At 64.1% G+C, this 22,105-nt stretch overlaps 7 protein-coding genes across 7 annotated transcripts; 4 read left to right on the top strand and 3 right to left on the bottom strand.

The window, feature by feature from the left end:
- Positions 1 to 1,293: 1,293 nt before the first annotated feature.
- Q8F55_007029 (uncharacterized protein) lies at positions 1,294 to 1,956 on the top strand (the record flags this gene model as incomplete). The annotated part of the gene is made up of 1 exon (XM_069355469.1): positions 1,294 to 1,956. One exon carries the CDS (start codon positions 1,294 to 1,296, stop codon positions 1,954 to 1,956), a length of 663 nt encoding a protein of 220 aa, XP_069207540.1.
- Positions 1,957 to 2,042: 86 nt separating this feature from the next.
- Q8F55_007028 (uncharacterized protein) lies at positions 2,043 to 3,816 on the bottom strand (the record flags this gene model as incomplete). Its single annotated transcript, XM_069355468.1, has 3 exons — positions 2,043 to 3,197; positions 3,234 to 3,673; positions 3,711 to 3,816. 3 exons carry the CDS (start codon positions 3,814 to 3,816, stop codon positions 2,043 to 2,045), a joined length of 1,701 nt encoding a protein of 566 aa, XP_069207539.1.
- Positions 3,817 to 4,443: 627 nt separating this feature from the next.
- On the top strand, positions 4,444 to 5,793 carry Q8F55_007027 (uncharacterized protein; the record flags this gene model as incomplete). Its single annotated transcript, XM_069355467.1, has 3 exons — positions 4,444 to 4,507; positions 4,540 to 4,808; positions 4,840 to 5,793. 3 exons carry the CDS (start codon positions 4,444 to 4,446, stop codon positions 5,791 to 5,793), a joined length of 1,287 nt encoding a protein of 428 aa, XP_069207538.1.
- A 390-nt stretch (positions 5,794 to 6,183) lies between these two features.
- On the bottom strand, positions 6,184 to 8,654 carry Q8F55_007026 (uncharacterized protein; the record flags this gene model as incomplete). Its single annotated transcript, XM_069355466.1, has 4 exons — positions 6,184 to 6,596; positions 6,646 to 7,510; positions 7,547 to 7,944; positions 7,985 to 8,654. 4 exons carry the CDS (start codon positions 8,652 to 8,654, stop codon positions 6,184 to 6,186), a joined length of 2,346 nt encoding a protein of 781 aa, XP_069207537.1.
- A 3,185-nt stretch (positions 8,655 to 11,839) lies between these two features.
- Positions 11,840 to 19,455, top strand: BLM3 (Proteasome activator BLM10; the record flags this gene model as incomplete). The annotated part of the gene is made up of 16 exons (XM_069355465.1): positions 11,840 to 12,062; positions 12,597 to 12,700; positions 12,911 to 13,083; positions 13,120 to 13,193; positions 13,229 to 13,292; positions 13,327 to 13,622; positions 13,658 to 14,047; positions 14,098 to 15,317; positions 15,353 to 18,196; positions 18,231 to 18,508; positions 18,545 to 18,698; positions 18,734 to 18,888; positions 18,936 to 19,118; positions 19,157 to 19,194; positions 19,243 to 19,413; positions 19,448 to 19,455. The coding sequence occupies 16 exons, from the start codon at positions 11,840 to 11,842 to the stop codon at positions 19,453 to 19,455; spliced, it is 6,375 nt and encodes a 2,124-aa protein (XP_069207536.1).
- Positions 19,456 to 19,821: 366 nt separating this feature from the next.
- Q8F55_007024 (uncharacterized protein) lies at positions 19,822 to 20,924 on the top strand (the record flags this gene model as incomplete). The annotated part of the gene is made up of 3 exons (XM_069355464.1): positions 19,822 to 20,020; positions 20,053 to 20,207; positions 20,247 to 20,924. 3 exons carry the CDS (start codon positions 19,822 to 19,824, stop codon positions 20,922 to 20,924), a joined length of 1,032 nt encoding a protein of 343 aa, XP_069207535.1.
- A 227-nt stretch (positions 20,925 to 21,151) lies between these two features.
- MNP1 (mitochondrial 54S ribosomal protein bL12m) lies at positions 21,152 to 22,105 on the bottom strand (the record flags this gene model as incomplete). The annotated part of the gene is made up of 4 exons (XM_069355463.1): positions 21,152 to 21,268; positions 21,358 to 21,567; positions 21,747 to 21,944; positions 22,100 to 22,105. The coding sequence occupies 4 exons, from the start codon at positions 22,103 to 22,105 to the stop codon at positions 21,152 to 21,154; spliced, it is 531 nt and encodes a 176-aa protein (XP_069207534.1).

Here is a 22,105-nt window from a genome sequence, read left to right as displayed (position 1 = left end):
ACAGATGAGGACAGCGACGACGGCGCCGCATTCGACCCGCTTGACTTTGCCAGCGACGACAGTGGCAGCGTGTTCGACCCATCAGACGACGAGAGTGTCTCGGACGAAGAGTCGATCGCCAGTGAGATGAGCAGTGGCGCGTCTTCCGTTGAAGAGGATGAGGATGAAGCGTCGTCTGCAGACGAGGGCGAGACCGGGTTACGCCGCAAGCAACAGCTAGTGGACATACAGGACACATCGCCTGCCAGCTTTGCACCACCGCCAGTCGACAGGCCAGAGTATCTCACTCAGCTATCGTTCAACCCCGATGGCTCTGGCCCGTACGCCTGCGCGTCATGCCTGGAGTCTGGCGGCGAACTGGCTGCCAGGGCGGTCTGGTGCTATGGCAGGGTGTCGGCGACTCACTGCAGGCTAGTACCCGGATGGCAGCCGGCCCTGCACTCGAACCAAACAGCAGCACCGGAGGCCGCTCCCAGCTGGGGACCACGCTCACATCGGATTCGACTCGAACCGAATATGGGTGTGACAGGCATGGCAGATATGCTCTCGCCCGAACCGGCTACGACAAGCCCTTCTGGCGACGACAACATCGAAGCGGTCGAGGATCTAGTTGTCGAATCGGTCGCGACCGACGCGGCCGAGTCTGACGCCGAGGTGGAGGAGCCCGAGGAGCCACGAGCGCGGGTTAACCGATCCCGTGTGGTGTACACTCCAACCGGATCGCCGCCGGCATCACCACCGCCGGTGCGCGCGCCGTCGCCTGCAGCGATGTCTCCTCCCAGGCAGTCTCTTGCACTGTCTTCCCTCCCGTCGTCGTCCCCACGGGCATCTTCCAACCCGTCGCCACTGGCCTCAGGAGTGGCTGGGAATGGTATTGCCCACCCAAGATCCCTACCCCGACACTATCAACCGACGCCACCGCTGTCGTCCTCGTCGACGACCGGGCGGGAGTCGTCTCCCCCGACGGTCCGACCAGCCCGTGTGACGCTTCTCGGCCCGTCGAGCCATCCCACCCCCCCACCAAGCACAACGGATCCATCTTGCTCTCCAACACCGGCGGCGCGCAAGCTGCCCTACTCAAAGACGCCTGCACCGGTGTCCTTCTTCACCCGACGATCACCACCACAGGCTCCGTCATCAGACCCTCACATGGCACTGCAATCAAGCTCGACGCCGTTCGACTCGTCCTCGGACATAGACTCGGTGGTAGACGGCCCACCTTCAGTTGCATCGTCGTCGCCCGCAACACATAGGTACCGGTCCGAACTTGCCGTCCGGGCGGCAGACATCGGCATGACTCTGGGGCCGGCACCCACTGGCCGGCTGAGCTCGTCGCTGCTGAATGCGCTGGCTCCGGCCCTGCGCGCGGAGCAGCCGACGTTAGCGTCTTCGATCAGCCAAGGAGCGGCGTACACGCTCTCTCCGCCGCCCGCGCAGCGGAGACCAGTCGATGCAACACCGCGCCCACCGCCGATCCCAGCGTTCAGACCGCACGCGCCGAGTCCGGCGACGCGAAAGCCCGGGAGCGGGCTCATGCTGCCTCCTCCAGTGCCTGCGACGCGCACCAGACCGGCGGTGGCCAGCTCGTCACCGGCAGCAGCCACACCTTCGCCCTCGCCTCGCAAGCGGCGCCAGCGGTCCATTGATTCGGACGAGTTGAGCCCCACGGCTGCCGACTTTGATACTGCGCCAGGGCCAGTAGACTTTGCTGTCCCGCCTCCGCGTGCGCGCTCGCGCTCACTCTCGACCTTTTCTGCCCGGTCGTCGACGCCGTCTGGGCGTGGCGCGTCGCGCCCGCCCAACTCGACCCCGAGAAAGAAGACGCGGCTCGAGCTCGAGATCGAGCACGTCGCGCAGGCGATCGACGATGACGACCTCGAGTGGGGCATGGACGAGGACGTGGGTGCCGACGACGCGCGGCAGTGGCGCGAGGGGAGCGTTGTATCCTACGTATAGGGGCGGTATGCCTACAGGACAGAGGGCTGGATCTCGCGCCACGCATGCGAGGCCGGCTGACTACATGCATACATGGGGTCTGTACTTTACAACTTGCCCGGGCGCACCCTCACGCCAGTCGCGAGCGTCTTTCTTGGGCGGCCGTGGGCGTCGACGAGCCCTGCGTCCTGGAGGAAGTTTGGCTGTCTGGCATTGTCGCGCTTGATGGTGCGCAGTGGGCCGGCGCGGACAGGGCTTGGCGAGAGCTCGATCGCGTCGGCCGTCGACGTGCCGTGGCGCACTGGCCGGCTGACGGGGCTGTAGCGCTCTGCGCGGGCGGCACGCTTGGGCGACGGCCGGCGCAGCGGGCTCGAGTCGGGGATGAGGACCTTTGGCGAGGGGGCTGGCGACGGCGACGGCGACCTCGGCCGTGGCGGGGCCTTGTCAAAGTACTTGCTCTTGCTCCGCTTTTCCTTGTCCTTGACCAAGCCGTTGTCGAGGTCCATCTTGAACGAGCGCGCCGTCGTCGAGCGCGACTTGGTCTTTGTGCCGAAATCGAGCCCGAGCGCGGCGTCGAACGGCTCCTCGACGAGCAGCGAGTCGTCTGGCGTCGGCCTCAAGTGCGTCGGCTTGGAGTAGGTGAATGCTATTGGGGACGGCGTCCCGGCCATACCGAGGTCGTCCTCGTCGTCATAGCCGGGCTGTTGTGGGGGCGTCGAGAACGATGGGCCGGGTAAGGGCCGTGGCGGCCGCTTGAGCGCCTGCTGGAGCCGGGCATTCTCCTCCTCGAGGCCGGCAAGCCGGTCCTTGAGCCCGCGCCGTGCCTCGAGCTTCGACCGCGCAATCTTGAGCGAGCCCGTGCGCTCCACCACCGTCTTGCGGAGGTCGTCGTTCTGCGTCTTGGCCTGCTGGAGCGAGGCGTTTGCCTTGTCCAGCAGCCGCCGGAGCTCGGCCTCCCGCTCCTCAGCTGCACGCCTGTACGACTCGCGCGCAACCTTCTCCTTGTCGACCTCACGCTGGATCGCGTCGCGCTCCATCTGCGCCTGGCGCACGACGCGCTCGGCGCGCTTGCGCTCGTCCATCACGCCGGCCTGGTGCGCCTGCGGGATGCCGATCGTCTCCATGCGCGACGCGCGCTGGTCGGCGCTTGTGCGCGCGGCCTTGAGCCGCGCCATTTCCGCCTGCAGCCCTGGGATGGTCGGGTCGGTCTCGAGCCGGTCGCGCAGCGAGTTGATCGCGACGGTCAGCCCGCCAATGTACTTCTGGCGGGTCAGCGAGCTCGTACCCCTTCAACCCACCTTGAACGCCTGCGACGCCTTGGCGGAGAGCATGTCCTCCTGGAGCTTTTGCACGCGCCCCGCAGTCCCGTTAATGTCCTCGACGCTGCTGCGCGCGCCGAGCTCGCCGAGCTCCTCTGCCGCGCCCTTTGCCCGCCGCGCGAGGGATAACGCCTCGCGCTCGACCGGGTTCCCCCAGTGCTGGCTCGCGCGCGGGCCCATAGGCGACGAGTGCTGTTGCGTCGACGACGCGCCCTCAAAGTTGACGTACAGCCGGTGGATGAGCGGCTTGCCGTCGTCGTCGCCGTACACCTCTGTCCGGCACTGCGGGCACTCGACCGGCGCGTCATTGGGCCCGGGGTCGCCGTCGCCGTCCCACCCGCGCTCGCGGGCCGTCGCTAAGAAGGCCTGGATCTGCGAGTCGAACCAGGATAACAGGCACTTTTCGTGCAGGACGTGGCCTGGGTGTGAGTGGGAGCAGAGGGGACGGCGACTCACCGCAGTCGGGCGCAGCGACGGGGAGCACCTCGTCCAGGTCGTCCTTGGCGGTGAAGAGCGAGTCCATGCAGATGGCGCATGCCACGTCCTCTAGGCGGGGCCGCATGGCGCGGGGTGGTGATGCTGTTGCCGTGGTGATGCGTGGAGAGTGTGGAGAGTTGAGCGTTGAACGCGCGATCGCCGCCGACAATAACAGTCGCGTAGGGTCCAGGGCGCGTCGGTCACGTGATTTCCTCATCACAACGTTGAGTGATCCGCGTCGTGGTGTAGGTTGGTGACGATGCACAATGCATGGCGCAGAGGGCATGGTGCATGGTGAGAAGAGGGAGCTCGTCGCAGTCGCGACGGCCTCGCTGCCGGAGTGATACAGCAATGCGCCGCGGTGCACCGAGACCAAGTCTCAGGTCAAGCCGGCTCTGCTCGCCCGAGCGCGCCAAGCGCTCGCTCGCTCACCCGGCCTGTGCATGCTCGTCTCGTCTCGAAATTATTTCCGAGCAGAGTCTGTCGGGGCTTCAAGCCTGAGCAGGAGCACGCCGCCGCCGCCGAGGCCGAGCACTACGCCCCAAGCCGCGCACCTCCTCCGCCTCCGCCACATTCCAGCGGCATCACGTCACTGCAGCCTGGGGCTCCGACCCGCGCCATACCATCGGTCGACCTCCGCCTCGGTCCATCGCACGACTGCCCACGCCGAAGGCATCGCCGTGTCGTCTCGTCTTCCCATCGCCCATCAAGCATGCCCGCGCCGCGCTACCACGTCATCGTGAACCCGATCGCGGGGACCGGCTCCGCGCCGAAATGTACGCTGCCCCCCCCGGCCCAGCTGACTCAGTCATCAACGACCACGTCTGCAGCCTGCTCGAGCGGCTCGGGCTCGCCGCCGACGTGCACGTCACCGAGGGGGTCAAGGACGCCGGGCGGATAGGCCGGGACATTGTGCTGGAGCGGCGCGAGACCCCGCCCGCGGACGGGGTGACACGCGTCATTGTCGGAGGCGGAGACGGCACGGCGCACGAGTTCATCGAGGGCGTGCTCGAGGCCACGAGGGAGCTCGGGGTGCCCCTCGGCCGCTGGGCGCTCGTCACGCTCCCCCTCGGCACAGTGAGTGTGTGGTCCGATTCCGCTGACCCAGGCCAACGCGCTGCACTCGACCCACTTCCCGCCCGACGCGGCGGCGACCCCGATCCCGCCGGCGCTCGCGGCCGAGGTCGGTGACGTCTCGCCAGAGGTCCACCAGGCGCTGTCGTCGCTCGTCCTCGCGCTCGCAGGCGCCGAGCCCCGCCCCCTGCCCATTACGCTGACGTCGCTCGTCCGCGCCGACGGCACGGTGGCCGAAACCATCCCCGACCACATCGTCCTCTCGACCGCGCTGCACGCCGCCATCCTGTCCGACTCGGACGCGCTGCGCGCCGAGCACCCCGGACTGGAGCGGTACAAGCTCGCCGCGGCGGCCAACATCTCCGTCTTCTTCCCCGCCGACGTCGAGCTCGTCCCCGACAGCCGAGGCGTGCGGCAGTACGACCCGCGGACGCGGGCCTGGGTCGCGCCGTACTCTGCCGACTCGGAGCAAGATGGCAAAGTGCGCCTCACTGGCCCGTTCACCTACTTCCTCAGCACGACGACCACACCCCGCCTCGAGCCGACGTTCGTCATCGCGCCGACGCTGACCGCGCTCCCGCGCGACGAGGGCGAGCGCACGACCGACATCGTCATCCTCCGTCCGCTGCGCGACCCGGCCGTGCGCAAGGCCATCAGTGAGGGAGGCGACGGCGGCGCGGCGTGGGCCGCGCGCGCGAAGGAGGTCCTCGGGGGCGCGTACCAGGCCGGCAAGCACGTCCAGTTCACGTACGCGCCTGACGGGGGGGCGGTCGAGGTCGCGGGCGCGGGCGACGTCGTCGTCGAGACGTTCCGCTGCGCCGGGTTCACCTGGCGCCCGACCGACGACGCCCACGCCAAGAGCCACATTGTCTGCGCTGACGGCTCGCTCTACGACATCCCCGCTGGCGGCGAGGCGCGCGCCCACGTCCTCGGCTCGGATCCCGCAGACCAGGCTAGCAGCGATAGTGGATTCTGGGTCTGGGGCTAGGCGACGCTGGCATACCGCGACTTAGCGTTGTAGCGGCGACGGCGGCCACTAGGATAGATGCATTCTTGCCACGTTAGTCACACGACCCCCCCGACCCTACCCACCCACATATCCCACGGGCATTTCATTCAATGGCAGAAACTACGACACGACGGCCACTACGACGCTACGCGGACTGTTCTCTGCGCATGATGAGAAAACTGTATACAAGGGGGGCCAGCAGGGAGAGTAGACCAGATGCGGATGGCGGAGCCGGATGGAGGCGGAGCACGGATGCAATGAACACGGTTTTGAGGTGACAGATGAGAAATGGTGGTTATGGGCGACAACGGGCGGCAGTGAGCCGCAGCGTCAGACTCGACGCGACAACAGGCAGACAGACTCGTCCGCCTAGTTGCCCTTGCGGGCACTCTTGATCATGCCAGACAGGCTCGACAGCTTGGCCGCGTACTTGAAGAACTCGTGACCTAACAGCTGCTCGGCCGATGGGCGCTTCTCAGAGTCGACAGTCAGGCATCTCTGCAGGTAGTCGCGGAACACGCTCGACAGCTTGTCCCAGTCCTTGATCTTGGGCGTGCCGTTTGTCGCAATCAGGTAGAGCGCACGAAGCGGGTTCTCGTTCAGGTAGGGCGGCTCGCCCTCGAGCATCTCAATCGCCATGATACCCAGAGACCAGATGTCGACCTTGGGTCCGTACTCCTTGCGCGTAACCACCTCTGGGGCCATCCAGTACGGCGTGCCGACCATGGTCGTGCGCTTGGTCGACATGGGGTCGGCAATGCGGGCACAGAAGCCAAAGTCGGCTACGGGGGGTTAGTCACGCACAACGGGCTAGTCACACGGCCAACTCACTGAGCTTGACGTCGCCGTTGAGCGAGAGCAAAATGTTGTCACTCTTAATGTCACGGTGGATGACACCCTTCGAGTGCAGGTGGCGCAGACCCTCACACGTCTCGCGGCTGACGGCCGCAATCTGCGCCTCGCTCATGCAGTGCGCCGTCACCACGTCGGTGAGAGATCCACCCTCCATGTACTCCATGACAACCCAAAGGTCGCCCTTCCAAAGGTACGAGTCCTTGAAGTTGACAATGTTCGGGTGGGCAGACTCGCGCATGACGAGAATCTCGTTGATGATCAGGTCCTGCTTGGGCTGCTTCTCGAGGTTCATCTGCTTGATGGCGACGGGCGTCTGGCTGCGGTCGTAGGCGGTGAACACACCACCAGAGGCACCCTGGCCAATCTTGACAAGGTTCTTGTAGATGAGGTTGGGGTCACCGGGCGAGCAGATGGTCTGCAGCTGGCGGATAACCTCCTCGTTCTCCTTGGCCTTATCCCTTCGGCGCGGCGCACCAGCCTCACGACCCTTGGTCGTCGACCGTGCGACACCGCCGGCAGGGGTGCTGGCACCAGGAGTTGGCTCACGCTCGCGCTCCCTGCGGCGGCCCGACTGCGACTGCGACTTGTGGAGGGGCGGCGAAGCCTTTTGCGTTGTTGGAGCACGCGTCGTGTTCGAGCGGTCGAGCGGCTTCTTTGGCGTCTGCGAGGACGTGTTGGAGGGAGCACGCTGCGAGAAGGAGCGGTCGAGCGTGTTGGGGGCGAGAGGGGGTGCCGGCGACGACGACTGGGGCACACGGGGCTTCTGGCCGGGAGCACTAGGCGCAGCACGCTCGGCGCGCAGGCTGGTCTGAGAGCCAAGGGGAGGGGCGGGGGCCGCACGCTGCTTGTCAGGGGCCGTTACTGCTGTCAAACTTACGGGGTTGTGGAAGGTGTGCGGGTCGTTGGGGTAGAAACCACCACCGTCGTTGCTGTTCTCCCGCGACATGTCGGTCGAAGGAGGCTGGGGCGATGGCGAGTTGCCAGGCGACAGGTGGTGGCTTGGCTGAACGCCACGCATCTTGTTCCACACGTCCTCGTCATCTGCGGCCTCGGGAGCGTCACGGTTCTGGTAGAACTGGACCACGGCCAAGACCTTGTCGGGGTTCTCCTCCTGCTCGGCACGCGTGATGCCGTTGTCGTCGAGAATCTTCTGCCACTCCTGGGGCATGCCAGTGTACTGGCCAGTGTTGTAGTCAAAGCCGACGTGCGTGAGGTGAATGGGGTCGTAGGGCGTCGAGATGACGGGCTGCTTGGTCGTTGAATTGTTGAGGAGGTCTGTGACGGTTAGTATCTCCGGCTGGCGTAAACGTACCACTCATGAATCCAAAGACCGACTTCTTGTCCTTGGTACTCTTGCCCGTGCCACTGCGGGCGCGCACCGTGGGAGCGCCAGTGTCCTTTGGCGCGTCCTGCCCCATCTGGACGGGGATGGTTGGGCCCAGAGAGAGCTTGGACTCGAAGCTCTGCTCCAGTGGGGCGCCGCTCTGGAAAGGAATAACGGGGACAGAGGGGATCGAGGGGGCGCCATACGTGCCGTTGTTGGGGCTGATCATCGAGTAGGTCGGGTTGGCGTACCCGTGACCGTTGAGGCCAGCGCCTGGGTGCTCGCCGGCCGGCAGGGTGCCGGAACGAACGGGACGTGGAGGCTGGGGCGCCTGTGGTCCGGGAGCAAGCGTGTACGAGTGACGATTGAGGTTGGGCGAGTTGGACGCCGAGTACTGGCCATACGTCGACGACGACTGGGACGGGGCAAGCGACGTGTCCGAGTATTGCCTCGACGTGGATGGGTGAGACGGGGCGGCAAAGTTGGGGGTGATTTCCTGGGTGCGGAAGGCGGATGGGGGGCTAGCCAGCATGGCGTTTGGAGGGCGCGTCGAGGCCGTCATGCCGAGCGAGTAGTCGGATCCCGTCGCGTAGCCGGTGGAGTTGCGCGAGGGCTTCATCGAGTACGTGTTGCTGATGGGCAAGTCTGCGGTGCTGCTCATTGGAGTTGCTCCAGTGTCTGTGGGTGTGAGTATTGATTGAGGGGAGGGGAGGGGATGGGGGTTTAAGTACGTGGCCTCGAGGGGCGCGACACTTACACTCTGCTTGGGGATGGCGAATGGCGCCGACGCCAACCCGCTTCGGGCTGGTATGATGGGCCGACATTGGGTGTGTAGAAAGGGATGCCGAGGCGGGAAAGATGAGGGGCGGCGGTGCAGAGAGCGGTGAGATTGTGTGTGTGTGGTCGTGAACTGTTGCGGACAGAGGGCGGATTGTTCAGGCCAAAGCGATGGTCCTCTCTCTCTCTCTCTTGCAAACTGGGGTGTTACACGTGTCCGTGCTCCGCACAGATGTTGTGTTGAAAGAGTATGCGTCGAGCGGCCTCGTCCAAGTTGTAGGGCGTACGTGTCACGAGGGGTGGATGTCGTGGTTTGTACGAGATACGAGTCGAGGTTGACGCGTGAAAAGGGGCCAGTGTACGCGGCGGCGGCGAAGGTGAAAGCGACAGTCTAGTGATGAGATGGCGTTTGGGTCGCGTTGCCAAAAGGAATGTCGCGTTGTTGCGAGTGAAGTGGGCGGCGACGAGGCTGGCGATGGTGGCGGCGGCGGCGCGTGGTTGTGGTGTGTGCGTGTTGGTGGGTGGGGTGGGGGTGGGTGGTTGGAGTGTGGTAGTGGTAGTGCTGCCTTCACGACGACGACAACGACAACGACGTGACACGAGTCGCTGTCACGGTGTGTGTTGGTGGGTGGGTGGGCGGACGGATGGGCTTCAAGGGAAGGGCAAGGCAACGAGGCAACCGACGGTAGCTAACCTGTTGCTGGCTGGGCTGGCTCGCTCTGGCCCACACAGTGACAATGGTCGGTGGGATGGCAAAGCAATTGGATGGGACGGGGACAGAGTAGGGGAGGCGAGGTCGAGAGGGGGAAGGGAAGGAAGGGGAAGGGGGACGCGGCGGCGGCGGCACGGAGGCTGGTTTGGCCAAAGGGGGGAGGGGGGGGGGGAGGGGCGCCTGAGTGGGATGGGACGCGAGGCAGGGTCCCGGTTGCAACGCGAACTTTGCAAGGCAGGAGCGCCAGGAGGGGACAAAAAAGGCGGCGGCACCGTGTGGGTGGTCGTGTTGCCAAATGTCAGACCTAGCTAGGGGCTGCTGTTTGGGCTTGTCACTGGGTGGGCCGGGGCCGGGGCTGGGGCTGGGACCGGGTTTGGGCCTGTTGCGCGTGTGTGGTGTGATCTTGACGCTACAACAAATCGACCAGTCGTCGTCGTCGTTGTGTGTGTGTTGTGTGTGTCGGGGGCGAAGGGGGGGCGGGGGAAGGCTAGACGGCGACGATGTTATCGATGCAGAGATGAGACTGACGGCCGACACACGCGGGTAGCTTGGAGGCGAAACGGGGGTCAGAGGCCGGGAACGCAGCAAGGCGCTCAACTTCGGGGTTGTCGCGAAACTCGTCGCGAGTGGTAACAGTAGTCTTTTGCTCCTCGCGCCATCCAAAACGAGGGCGCGGGGTGTTGGCAGGCTCAGGGCCAAAAACGAGAGGGAGGGCGCAAGGGGTAAGACGGGGCACGGGCCAGAGTCTGGCAGGACCGTGCGGCTCCAGGCACAACCCAGCGAGCCAGCGAGCTAGCTACCACCATGCAGAAAACGCCGGGCCGGGCAGTGGGCACGCGAGCCACGAGGCCGCGAGGCCGCGAGCCGCCCGAGCGCGCGAGACAGAGGATGCATGCATGGCAGATCGGGGGAGCCGCGCTCGCAGCTTGTACTACCGTCTCGAGCAGGGCGCATTCCCTCAGGGACCGGGCATCGCGCCGGCAGTGACTCATGCTGCGTGCTCGATGCCGCCGCGCCGCGTGTGGCCCGACCAGTTCGAGCCAGCCGGCAGCCAGCCCGCAATGTCGGACGCAGCGCGCAGTTCGGCGCAAACGCCACGGCGTGGCTGCCAGGCGTCTGGGCTTCGCTGCCTGGCTTCTGGGCCTGCCTCCCTCCCTTTGCGCCGCCACCACCGCCGCCGTCGGCGCCGCCGCCCCGTTCCAGTCTTCATCAAGTCGAGTGGCTGGTCAACCTGGTTGCGTTACGTAAGATTCCAGAGTGATTGTGCTCTTGACGGCATTGACACGTGTAAATCGACGCCGATTTGAGTATCAGTTGGGTAATACAGGGCAAGTCGTGGAATGTAATGGCTTTACCTGAGGGTTAGTTGACTTGGTAATGGAAGTGGCACTGTGTACCAGGGACTGGGTACCGCAGCGATAGGAGAGCGCAGTTCAAGTCCAGCGCGCCAACGACCAGTGTCGCTGGGACAAGTGCACTGTCTAGTGTCCGACGTCCTGGTAGCGCAAGTCACCAGGGAGTGCAAGTGGCCGTTCAATTGATCGTGCGAGCCCCAGTTGCAGCCGCAGCCCAGGTCTAGGTTGGAGGCCCAACCGCTATCAATGAGCTGCGCTCCCAGTGTCTTCCATTCCAACAAGTGCTTCCAACTGCCCCAAGCACCACCGTCTACTCTGCATCGATTCTCTTCCTCCCAGCTCCCAGACTTTTGTCTTCGAGTGCCACAACGACGCGCAGTACTCCATGCATGAGTGTCAGATCTCAGAGGCGTGTCCTTGGCTGCCACGTGACATATCTTATCCCATCCCTCCCCCCAACTCGTGCTTGCGCGTCATCGACATCACTTGCGCGTACTCGCACCGCCAGCGCGCCAGCGGGAGTATTTCCGCGTGGCCGCCATCACTGCGTACAAGCCGCTCTGGACATTGCCGCGGTCGTATGCGTGTCTCTGACCCAGTTGACCCACCCACCCAAACCCCAAGCCATCCCCCCCCCCCCCGACCCACTGACCGCTTCGGTCACCAGTGACGACGATGACATCTCCTCCGCCTCCGCCTCGTCCAGCCTGCGACCGCACGTCTTTTTCATCATACGCGCGTCGCCACACCATCGCCCGCGGCAATCCTTTGGGTCGATACACACACGCCCCAAGACGGCTTGCTACTGTTTCAGACGACCAGGCATCACCAGCACCACATCTTGCAGCGACAGTCACCCAGACCACCTGCTCCACCTCCACTTTCAGAGTGCCTATGACGGCACCTGTGGGATCACTGGCAGACCGTCGAACCACGACACTCCTGGCCCGTAAGTCTTTCAGCATAGAGGAGAGCGCGCATGCGTCCTCGCACCCGCGTCTGATGCCCGTCCGACGCCACGTATGCTCACGCTCGTCTTTGTTGGACAACTTAGCATCGCCGCTGCCTCGTTCGCACAAACCAATCACCCGCCCATTCTACGGCCACGACTCGACGGTTGAATCCGGTGGCCTCTTCGACGACTACTACGACGACGGTGACGACGAGGACGCTGATTTTGACGACCTCGGTGGCACTGCCGACGACTTTGACCAGTTTGAGTTTGGTGAGTCGCGTGCGCGTGGGTGGATGCGGCGTGCCGATCCCGAATGATGACATGTCGGGCACGAGGGGGGCGGGCGCGTGGACGGTGACCACGCCCTTTGCGGGGCGTCGGCGCAGTGCACTCTGTGTGTGTGGTTCACGAGGTCTGTGTAGACGAGCGTGAGAGGCACCGCCCGCCCGCCCACTCGCCCGCCCGCCGTCGAGGCGAGGCGAGGCGAGGGGGCAAGGGAGCAAGAAGCAATGTGTGCTCACGGATGGGACAGAGGGGCTCGGACATGCGCTGACAATGCTTCCCCATTGTTCCTCTTCCCATCTCTTAACCTCGCCCATCTCGACCACACTCATCTCGACAATACCCCCCTCTCTCCTCTCCCTCCCACCTCTTAACGCCCAATGTCACTACCCGTCGTCCTACTCGAACGCCCACTGGTACCTTGGGACCAAATCACAATGATCCGTCGACGTCGACTAAACCGACTGCTACGATCCAAACGATCTGCCCCCCAACCTCACCGTCGCCTGTTGCGCACACCAGACGACTACTACGCCGAAGATCTAGGCATCATGTGGCCGTCACCCGTCGACAATCGCCTAGCGCGCGACTACGCAGCAAAGGGCGGGGAAACAAGGACGGTCGATGTAAGTGTCGGCGGCGACTCGACCTATACATGCTGACAGTGTCCCTCTCCTCACTCATGAACCGCACTCACTCTTCCCTCTCTGCAACAACCGGCCATGTCGATGCTCGCCAAAACCGCCCACTTCACTGTCGCCACCGTCGATCCACTTGCCTCCACCATTACTGCCCGCGTTTTCTTGTCGATTCCCTGTGGCGTTCCACACGATAAGGCCAATGACGACCGCCTGTCCTGTCTTGGTCTGCCACTGTCTCTTCCCTACGAGGTCGAGTCATTGGCAGAGATGGACGACCGGCTCGAGCTCATCGTGACGCGTTTGACCGAGTGTGTCAAAGCGCGCGAGTGGGGCCTCGGGTTCCGCATGTGGAACTCGACACTCAACATGTGAGCTAGCAGCGAGCGCCTGACCTGACCTTGCAGCTGGATGAGCATGGGCTACCCCATGAAGAAGGAGATTAGAATTCGCCTCATCTTCCTGTTCTATGAAATCATCTGTGAGCACTCTGCCCGACCTCTGCTCACGCCCCAGTCATTCCTGGGATGGGAACATCGTTTGTCGAGGACCGCGCAAACGACCTCATCGCCTTCCTCAGGTACGCCGAACCGCGGTCCATGAGCTGACAATAGCGACCGCACATTGAGCATTCATGACTTGCGGATTCCTTGGCGCCCTCTGTACGATGCGCTGTACAACGAGCTCTTCCCCCACCCAAACAAGCTCGCCCGGCACTCGGTCAATCTGGCGCCCGTCTACCTCAATGTGGCCGAGATGGCGCAGAGGTTCTTCCACCCTTCGGAAGTCGACGAGATGCTCGAGGTCATTCTGCCCCAGTTTGACCCCAGTATGGACTCGATCCTCGCCACCCAGCTCTTCCTCGTTCACTTTTTGCCGATTTCCCATTGCCAAAGGTGGCTGCCGCTGAGTGAGTGAATACGACGGCACAGGCCTAACCCACAGTCTTCCGCCTTTGGTACGGCCTGAACAGCGGGTTATGGGACGATCAGGCTTCCGACCTCCTCGGACAGCTTGCCATTGCCCACGTCGACCCCGCTCGCTCAGATCCCTCCCTGATCGACCGGCTGCCTCGTGGCCGCATGAACACGAAGGAGGAGCAGGCCAAGAACCCCAGCATTCGCCGTGCGGAGAGGATGCATCGCCACCGCATCCTTGACTACGAGGGCAAGGTCGTCAACGACGAGGACGGTCTCAACTACTGGGTGGACCCTCAGCTTCTTCCACCCGAGGAAGAGACGAGCGATCCCAAGTGGACCGGCATCCGCAAGGATGTCGGTATTTTCACCGAGCAGGAGTTTGAGTTTGTCATGTCCAAGTGTCTTCGGTCGCTCAGTGAGTTGCCGAGGCGTTTGATCTGCCCGTGGCGTTTGTTGACACTTCAGACGTCCCCGTTGGTGGATCAGTGGCGTCTCAGCATAGCATGTCGATCACTGCTTCGGACGCGCGCACGAGCAAGAAGATCCTCGACGCCAAGAAGCCTATCGACCGCACCCAGAGCCTGGCCGAGGTCATCATCTACAGTATGGCCGAAGACTCTCCGATCCAGCCGTTTGGTACCAACGGGGCCCCAACCCGGGCCGCTACTCCCGGCCCCTCAAACCTGCCTCACAGTGATCCTGTTTCCCGCCTGAGGAATGGAGCCGCTACTTCAATGGCTAGGTCCGGCAGCAATGACTCACTGACGGCTGCCGGTGAGCGCATCGAGCGCAGCCGCAAGTATCTCGCTGGTTCCAAAGCCCTCGACCACCTGTCCCAGCTCATCACTAGCTGCGAGACCTTCTTCCACCCCAGCAACTCTGGCCCCTGGTCTGCCTTCCTGACCGTCTTCCTCTCGCACCTGACGAACAACTTTGTTCAGCGATGGAAGCAGGAGGAGGAGCCTACCTGCAAGACACCTGCCGAATGGCGTCTTACCCCCGAGATCAAGCGGGCTTTCGTGCTGTGCCTGCGCCCAGTCGCTCTCACCGCCATGTTCAACAAGGACATGGAGTCGGCTCAGCCTGCCATCTCAACACTCCGTCGCCTTGCCATCCTGGAGCCAGACCTCATCATGCCCGCCATCATGGAGCGCGCTGTCCCGTCTCTCCAAGGACTGGAAGAGACTCAGCGTACTGCTTCAGTGACGTTTGCGATCGCTGCTGTCGCCGGCCCGCTGTCCAGCAGGCAGCTGTGGCGCTTTGGTGGCATGTACATTGCCGACATCCTCAGCCTGCTGCTCCCCGGCATCGACCTCAACGACCCCACCAAGACCGGCCTCTCGTGCATGGCCATTTGCAACATGGTCGACCACATCCGCGTTGCCGACATCTCGAACGTCGACGAGGCCAAGGCTCGAGCCGTCAAGCCTGGATCGCGCGCTGTCCGTCTCATCCAGCGCCCTCGCGTTGAAGACGACCCCAACGACCCTGTGTCGCAGGAGTTTGAAGACCTCTCGCCAACCGACGTTGAAGAGCGCTTGCGCCTGTCAACCGGCGCGTTCCGTGACTGGGTCCCTGAGTTCTTGGGCCGAGTCCTGCTGCTCTTTGCCAACCTTCCCGAGGAGGGTGGCAAGACCGGTCGTGCTGGTGGAAAGACCGAGATGCTCACGCTGCAGAGCGTCCTCGTAAGTTGTTTCATTTTGCCTGCGCTGACGGCTAGCACACCTGCGGTGCCATCTTTGCTGCTCTCGATGACCAGCTGTTTGACGCCGCCCTCGAGCAAGTCGTCGAGTACGCGACGACAACCACCAGGTCCAACGCCGTGGACGCTGTTGGAGAGCTCGTCAAGAACCTTGCGGCCGCCAACGCGCCCAAGGTGTTTGACAGGCTGTTCCCCATCTGCTACCAGCGCATCACGAGCGAGCTTCGCTCTGGAGCGTCATCGACCCGCACTACGACGACGTCGATCCCCCGCCCGTCAGATGCCGCGCTGCACTGGTGGCAGTCGATCATGTACGGCCTTCTCGTCCCCGGCCGCATTTCGCTTCCAAAGCACCGCGCCGAGTACGTTGATCTCCTGAAGACGATGATCCGCAACACCTACTCGGAGCGAGGATGGGCGTGGACGGGCAAGATTGTGGAGAAGACCCTCAGCTGCCTGACCGCCCTCTACGTTGAGGAAATGCACCTTCTCAACAAGCCGGACCGCGAGAGCGAGGACTTCAAGTTGAACCACACGCTGTGGTGGGGCAAGCTCTACCGTCCCTGCGAAGCGCTGCCGCAGTGGAGGCGACCCACGGACGCCGACATCGACATGGCCCTCGAGGTCATTGGTCTCGCCGACGAGGCGGTCACTACCCTGGAGCAGTTGCTTGACACACGCACGGGCGACCAGGTTTGGATCAACGACTTCTGTCGCTCGATGAACGTGATCGACGAAGTTCTCCTTGGCACGTACTCGCTCGTCCAGGAGAACGGCAGCAACAAGCTCGGGGGCGAGCCCGCTCCAACGTCGCTGCCTGCCGAGATGTGGGAGACGCTGCCCGCTTACAAGGCAGGCTTCCTCCTCACCGACCCGTCTGACCCGCGCTACATTCGCGTGGCCCAGTTCCGCACTCGCGCTGGTGAGATGCTGGTTCGTGCCGCTGAGATCATGCGCGACGCCGGCGACTCGGACAGTTCGGTCGACAGCGTCAAGCTCCTCGTTGCGACCATTGGCTCGTGGCTCATTTCCTACGGCATGCGCTCCAAGAAGTACCAGGCGGCATCGTCGGCATACGACAACTTGCAAGCAAGCAAGCGCATGTACGACGGGCAGCGCAAGCAGCACCGCTCTGTGCTCCTTGGCGCCGCGCAGGTGCACCATAGCAACCGTCTCATGACGGCCAGCTACTACCGCGCCCGTTCTGCCCTGGACGACAAGCTCATCATGAGCATGCTCGAGTTCTGCCTGTCGCCATTCGTCCGCGTCCGTCGCCGCGCTCAGTCTCAGTTCGACTCGATCACCAAGACGTACCGTGGCGCCTGGGTTCTCACCCCGTCCTTCCTGTTCAACGCCCTGCAGCCGGGCACCGACCCGGACCGCATGAAGGGTGCTTTGTACGTCCTGCGATACAACATCACCGGTATCAGCCGCATCTCGCACGACTGGCAGGGCCTGGTCCCTCTGGTCGAGTGCCTTCTCAACGCCCACCACGAGACCAAGGCATCGGTGCAGACGCTTGTCAACAAGGCCATCGATGAGCTCCTCGCCAAGCTGCGCGAGCCAGTCACTTTCCGCCTTGACCTGCGCGTCGAAGCCACAGACTTTGCGGCCGACGACCTCATTACCCTGCTGCAGCACTACAAGCCCAGCCAGAGCGTCATTGAGCGCACCGCCCAGGGTGACATCACCCGCTTAGACAAGCAAAACGCCCAGTACGACCTGTTGATCGATCGCGTTCGCGCCAAGGCGGCCGACCCGACGCTCAACTGGCGCTACGTCCAGGCCGCTGCCCGCTTCCTCTACGCCATGACTCGCCGCGACCGCCCGACCGACCCCCGTCTTCTCCAGTTCTTCCTCACCAATGTGGCCAACGCCCATCCTAGAATCCGCGACTACGGCTCGGCTGGTCTCACCAGGATGCTGTTCCAAGCTACGGTGCGAACGTTTAGCCAGGAGTCGCTTGAGAGACTCTTCTTACAGGAGCCCCTCGACCCGTTCTCCCGCACGCTGGACCTCACCAAGGAGGTTGGCCCTGGGTTTACCGAGAAGTACCTCGCCGGCTTCAGGGAGGACCCCAGCGACGAGTCTGTCCTCCAAGACCGCGTTGACACCGGATGGCTCGCCTGGGGCCGTACCATGGAAGTGTCGCGCTTCTCTGGCTGGGACGAGCAAGTGTTCCATCTCGAGCCTGCTAGCCAGCCTGCTGTCGATCTCGTGCTCAAGTCGATCAACAACCCGGCCTGGTGGAAGCAGCTTGCCGACTACTGGTCGCAGGAGGAGACTCGCAACTACCCGTCTGCGAACCACATCGACCTGATCCTCGCCCTCTGCCAGGTTATTGGCCGCCCCGTCCTTGACCAAATCAGACCCCTGGTCGACAAAATGTTGGCAGACATGGAAACCAAAAAGGTCTATGACCGCCATGTCACCCGTGCCATGTGGGAGTTCCTCGCCGGTCTCCTGCGCGGCACATGGGAGTGGTCCGGCAGAGACCGAAAGGACTTCTGGGACTGGTTTGCGCCTCTTCTTCCGGACCTCTTCCGCAACATTCGCCAGGACACGATCAAGTGCTGGGACATTAGTGTCGAGTACTGCCTCCACGAGCAGGACCCCAGACGCTACAAGCCGCTCCTCGACTTTATGCTCGACACGGCTCTTGGAGCCGACTTTGAGGGCGGCTCGGCCTTCAACCTGTCTCGCCGTGTGCAGCTGTCTCGCTCCGTCCTGCGCTCGCTCCGCTGGCGCTTTGCGGCGTGGTCGCCCGACTTTGAGGCGCTGTACTTCAAGGCACTCGACTGCCCGTACGCCGAAGTGCGGGCTCTGATGGCGTCGGTGCTCAACGGCCTCGACCAGCTCCATGTAAGTTGTTTTGGTGTCCCCTGCTGACGTCTAGTGGAACGCGTCGTACCCATCGGCGACGGCCCTTGTCGACACCATCCTGTCTGACCCCGACGACACCAAGGACATTATGGGCATCCTGCACCCGCCGTTCATGTCGCGCCTGCAGGGCATTGTCGACTCGCTCAAGGAGATGCGCAAGGACCGCCCCCATGGGCCCAAGGCGATGATGTCGCCGCACGACACGACTGCCGTGACGCTCATGCACCTGCTGTCGATCGAGCTGTCGGACGTGCACGCGGTCAGCGCGTTCCCTTACATCATTCCCATCTTGTGAGTGCACGGGTATTTGGTAGTGCTGACCACCAGGCCCGACATCTTTGAGCTTCGCGAGATGAATGACAACACGGAGATGCAGGGCATTGCCGGCCGCCTTCTCGCGTGGATCACGTCGATCACCCCGGCATTCGTCCTCGTGGAACCTCTTGTCAAGCAACTGATTGGCATCTTGCAAAACTCTACCGTGGGTGTGACATTCGAGCAGTACTAACCTCGCAGTCTTGGAGGACCAAGATGCACTGCATGCCAGTGCTCAGCTTGACTTACTTCCGCAACCTCGCGCTGTTGTCCGAGCCCTGCAAGGCGAAGTGCCTGGATGTGATTTCTTCCTGCCTCAAGGACCCGAACCAGGAGGTTCGCGAGATGGCCTCGGTGTGAGTGCAGCATAGTTGTGAAGGTCACGCATCGCTGACACGTGTAGCACGCTCGCCGGCTTCCTGCGCTGCTCGCAGAGATCGATGGTTCTTGTGCTCAAGGACCGCTTCACGCGCGAGATTGGCAAGATCAAGCTGCCTCGTCGCGTTCTCTCTCCTGGCCAGGTCAACCCGGACTACCAGACCAAGCTCGTCGAGCTCCACGCCGCGGTGCTCGGGGCTGTCGCTATGTGGGTAGTGGCGTCTGGCTGATGACTAACCACCGCAGCGTCGAAGCATTCCCCTACACCGTTCCCAAGTTTATCCGTGAGTCGCGGTGTCGTCGGTGTGGGCGCCGTTGTTAACTCGCCTTAGCGCCCCTCCTCGCGGACACGCTCGCGCCGCGCGTCTCCGAGCCCATGCCCATCTCTGCCACCATCCGCAGCTGCATTGCTTCGTTCAAGCGCACGCACGAAAAGTACCAGGAGCGCATGACGGAAGACCAGCTTGCACAGATCAACTATGCCCAGGCGGGCAATTCATACTGTGAGTGAGGGGCTGTGGCCGTGCTGACATCCAGATGCATGAACAGCACGATCCAGAACACCGCAGAAAACCATGTAAAGCATCATGTCCGAGCCACACAATTCAAGATTGATAGTCACGGGGGGCAAAAGCTTCTTACAGTAGAATGAATCATGCAGTAGACCGACCAACGAGCGGGCGTGAGCGAGCGCGCGCAGCGCGTGAGTGGCGGGCGTGAGTGAGCGCGCGCGCGCGAAGCAACGCCAGCGCAAGAGTGTTGGCGGCATTGTTGCAAGTCGCCGAGTGTCGCGAGCGGGCCGAGTGCCGCTTTTTGCCGTGAGTGTCGGCAATATCCGACACATGCGATGGGTGATAAACGACGGCGCAGCTCGACTCGACTCGTCGCACGTGTACAACCAACACAACACGATGCCCAACGGATCCAGCAGCCCCGAGCTGCGGCAGACGACGCTAGGCGCGCTCAAAGCGTCAGAAGCCACGCTACTCATCGCGACGCCGCTGCACCCCAAGTCGGAGGCGCACGCCGAGCGCGTCTTCGGGCGCGTGCTGCGCCCCGGCGTGGGCGGGTGGACGCGCGAGGCGGCGCTGGCCGAGGCAGATGCGATAGGTGAGCCCTCCCCCCTCGCCCGCTGACCCCAGTGCTCCGCGCCGGCACGATCCGCGCGCCCGACCTCGCGCTCGCGCCGCGCGTGCGCATAGTCGCGCGCAACGGCACGGGCTACGACACTGTCGACCTGGACGCGTGTGTGGGCCACGGGGTGGTGGTCACCAACGTGCCAGGGGGCAATGCTGAGGTACGCTGGGGTGGGGGGTAGGGCAGAGCTGACGCCCAGGCCGTCGCGGAACTCACGCTGGCCCTAGCGCTCGCCGTGACGCGGCGCGTGGCCGAGCTCGACGCGCGCATCCGCTCAGGCGAGCTGGTACGCAGCATCACGGCGCTGTGTCCCGGCCTGCTGGGGCGCACCGTCGGCCTCGTGGGCATGGGGGACATTGCGTACGCCGCGGCGCGCATGTTCGCGGCCTTCGGGTGCAGGCTGCTCGTGTACTCGCCGACGTCGCCGCCGTCCCGCTGGGTGGTCCCGGACGAGCGCTACCCCACCCCGGTGGCGCACGAGCGGGTGACGCTCGACGAGCTGCTCGCGCAGGCCCACGTCGTGAGCCTGCACTGCCCCCTCACGGAGCAGACGCGCGGCATGATCGGCAAGACTGAGCTCGGCCGCATGCGCCCCGACGCCGTGCTGCTCAACACGAGCCGCGGGGCCATGGTCGACGAGGCGGCGCTCGCTGAGGCGCTGAGGACGGGCGGGATTGCGGGGGCAGGGCTGGATGTGACCGCTGTCGAGCCGGCGTACGGCGACAACCTCGCGCACTTTGCCGGCCTGCGCAACGTCGTCGTGACGCCGCACGTTGGCGCCAGCACCGACGCCGCGCAAGAGTACGGGTGCGACGCGGCGATTGATATCTGTGCCGACTTTGTCGAGGGGCGTGGGGCGCGCAACCGCGTGGCGTGAGCGCGGCGAGCGCGGCGTAGCATGCATTGTTGTCCGACTGGTGGGGGGAGCTGGCTGACTCGGCGTTCTGTTTCTTCGGCGCAATCTGCCACAGCAGACGTACGGCCATCGTCCACTCCCCGAGGCGCGTCCTGCCCAGCTTGCTGCTCACGCCCCACGCCTCACGCCTCGCGCCTGCGGCGCTCGGCGCTCGCTCTCTGATATGTGCATGCAATGAAACAACCCGCCTACGAAAGCGAGACGGTCGCGCCGAGGCCCTCGAGCGTCTTTTGCAGCTTCTCGGCCTCCTCCTTGGGCACGTTCTCCTTGAGCGTCTGGGGCACCGACTCGACAAACTTCTTGGCCTGGGCACGTCAGCGAGCGCGCAGCGCGAGCGGGGGGTGCGGGTTGGCCGTCGTACGGTCCGGCCCACACCCCCCGGAGCCACACCCACCTCAACCAGGTTCATGTTCGGCATGATCGCCTTGACCTCGCGGATGATCTTGGCCTTGGCCGCAGCGTCAAACTTCTCGAGCTTGAGCGTGAAGATGGTCTTCTCCTTGGGCTTCTCCTCGGCAGGCGCCTCGGCCGCGGGCGCGGCACCCGCTGCTGGCGCGGCCGCCGAGGCGGCGGGGAGCGCGACCTCGGTGATGTTGAGGCGGGTCTGGGGGGTCAGCACGGCCGCGAGCGCAGCGAGCGGGCGGGGTGGGTTGGAGCTGAGGGGTTCGAGCAGGAGCGGCTGCGGCGAACCACCGACGGTCTTCGCGCGTTTGCGTCGCCGCTCCGCGGGCCGCAGCCCTCCTCCCCCTCTTCCATGCCATCCCCGCCCCTCTCCGCACCCACCTTGAGCGCCGAAACAAGCTCGGAAACCTCAAGCAGCGTCAGGCCCTCGACCGAGTCGACAATCGACTTGATTTTAGGCGCGACGGGCGCAGCGGCAGCGGCCTCGTCGCGGACGAGGCGCGACGCCGAGAAGGCGCGCGCGACTGGGCGGTATGAGCGCGACGACGAGGCGCGGAGGGCGGCGCGGAAGACGGGGGCCTGGGTTGTGTTAGCATGTGATGGGTTGAAGCCGAGCCGGCGAGGTCGGGGGCGGGCGGGCGAGCAAGCGAGCGGGGTCGCGGGGTAGCCGTTGCGGTCATCGCGCGTGCCGCTTGCCTTGCCCAAGCTGCTCGCGCCGCCGGCTTGACACTAACGCTCAT

The sequence above is a fragment of the Vanrija albida genome, assembly GCF_041260175.1.
Source record: "Vanrija albida strain AlHP1 chromosome Unknown contig_5, whole genome shotgun sequence".
NCBI lineage: Eukaryota > Fungi > Basidiomycota > Tremellomycetes > Trichosporonales > Trichosporonaceae > Vanrija > Vanrija albida.
The sequence above is the reverse complement of the archived record's forward strand: the minus strand, read 5'-3'. Positions and strand labels throughout refer to the sequence as shown.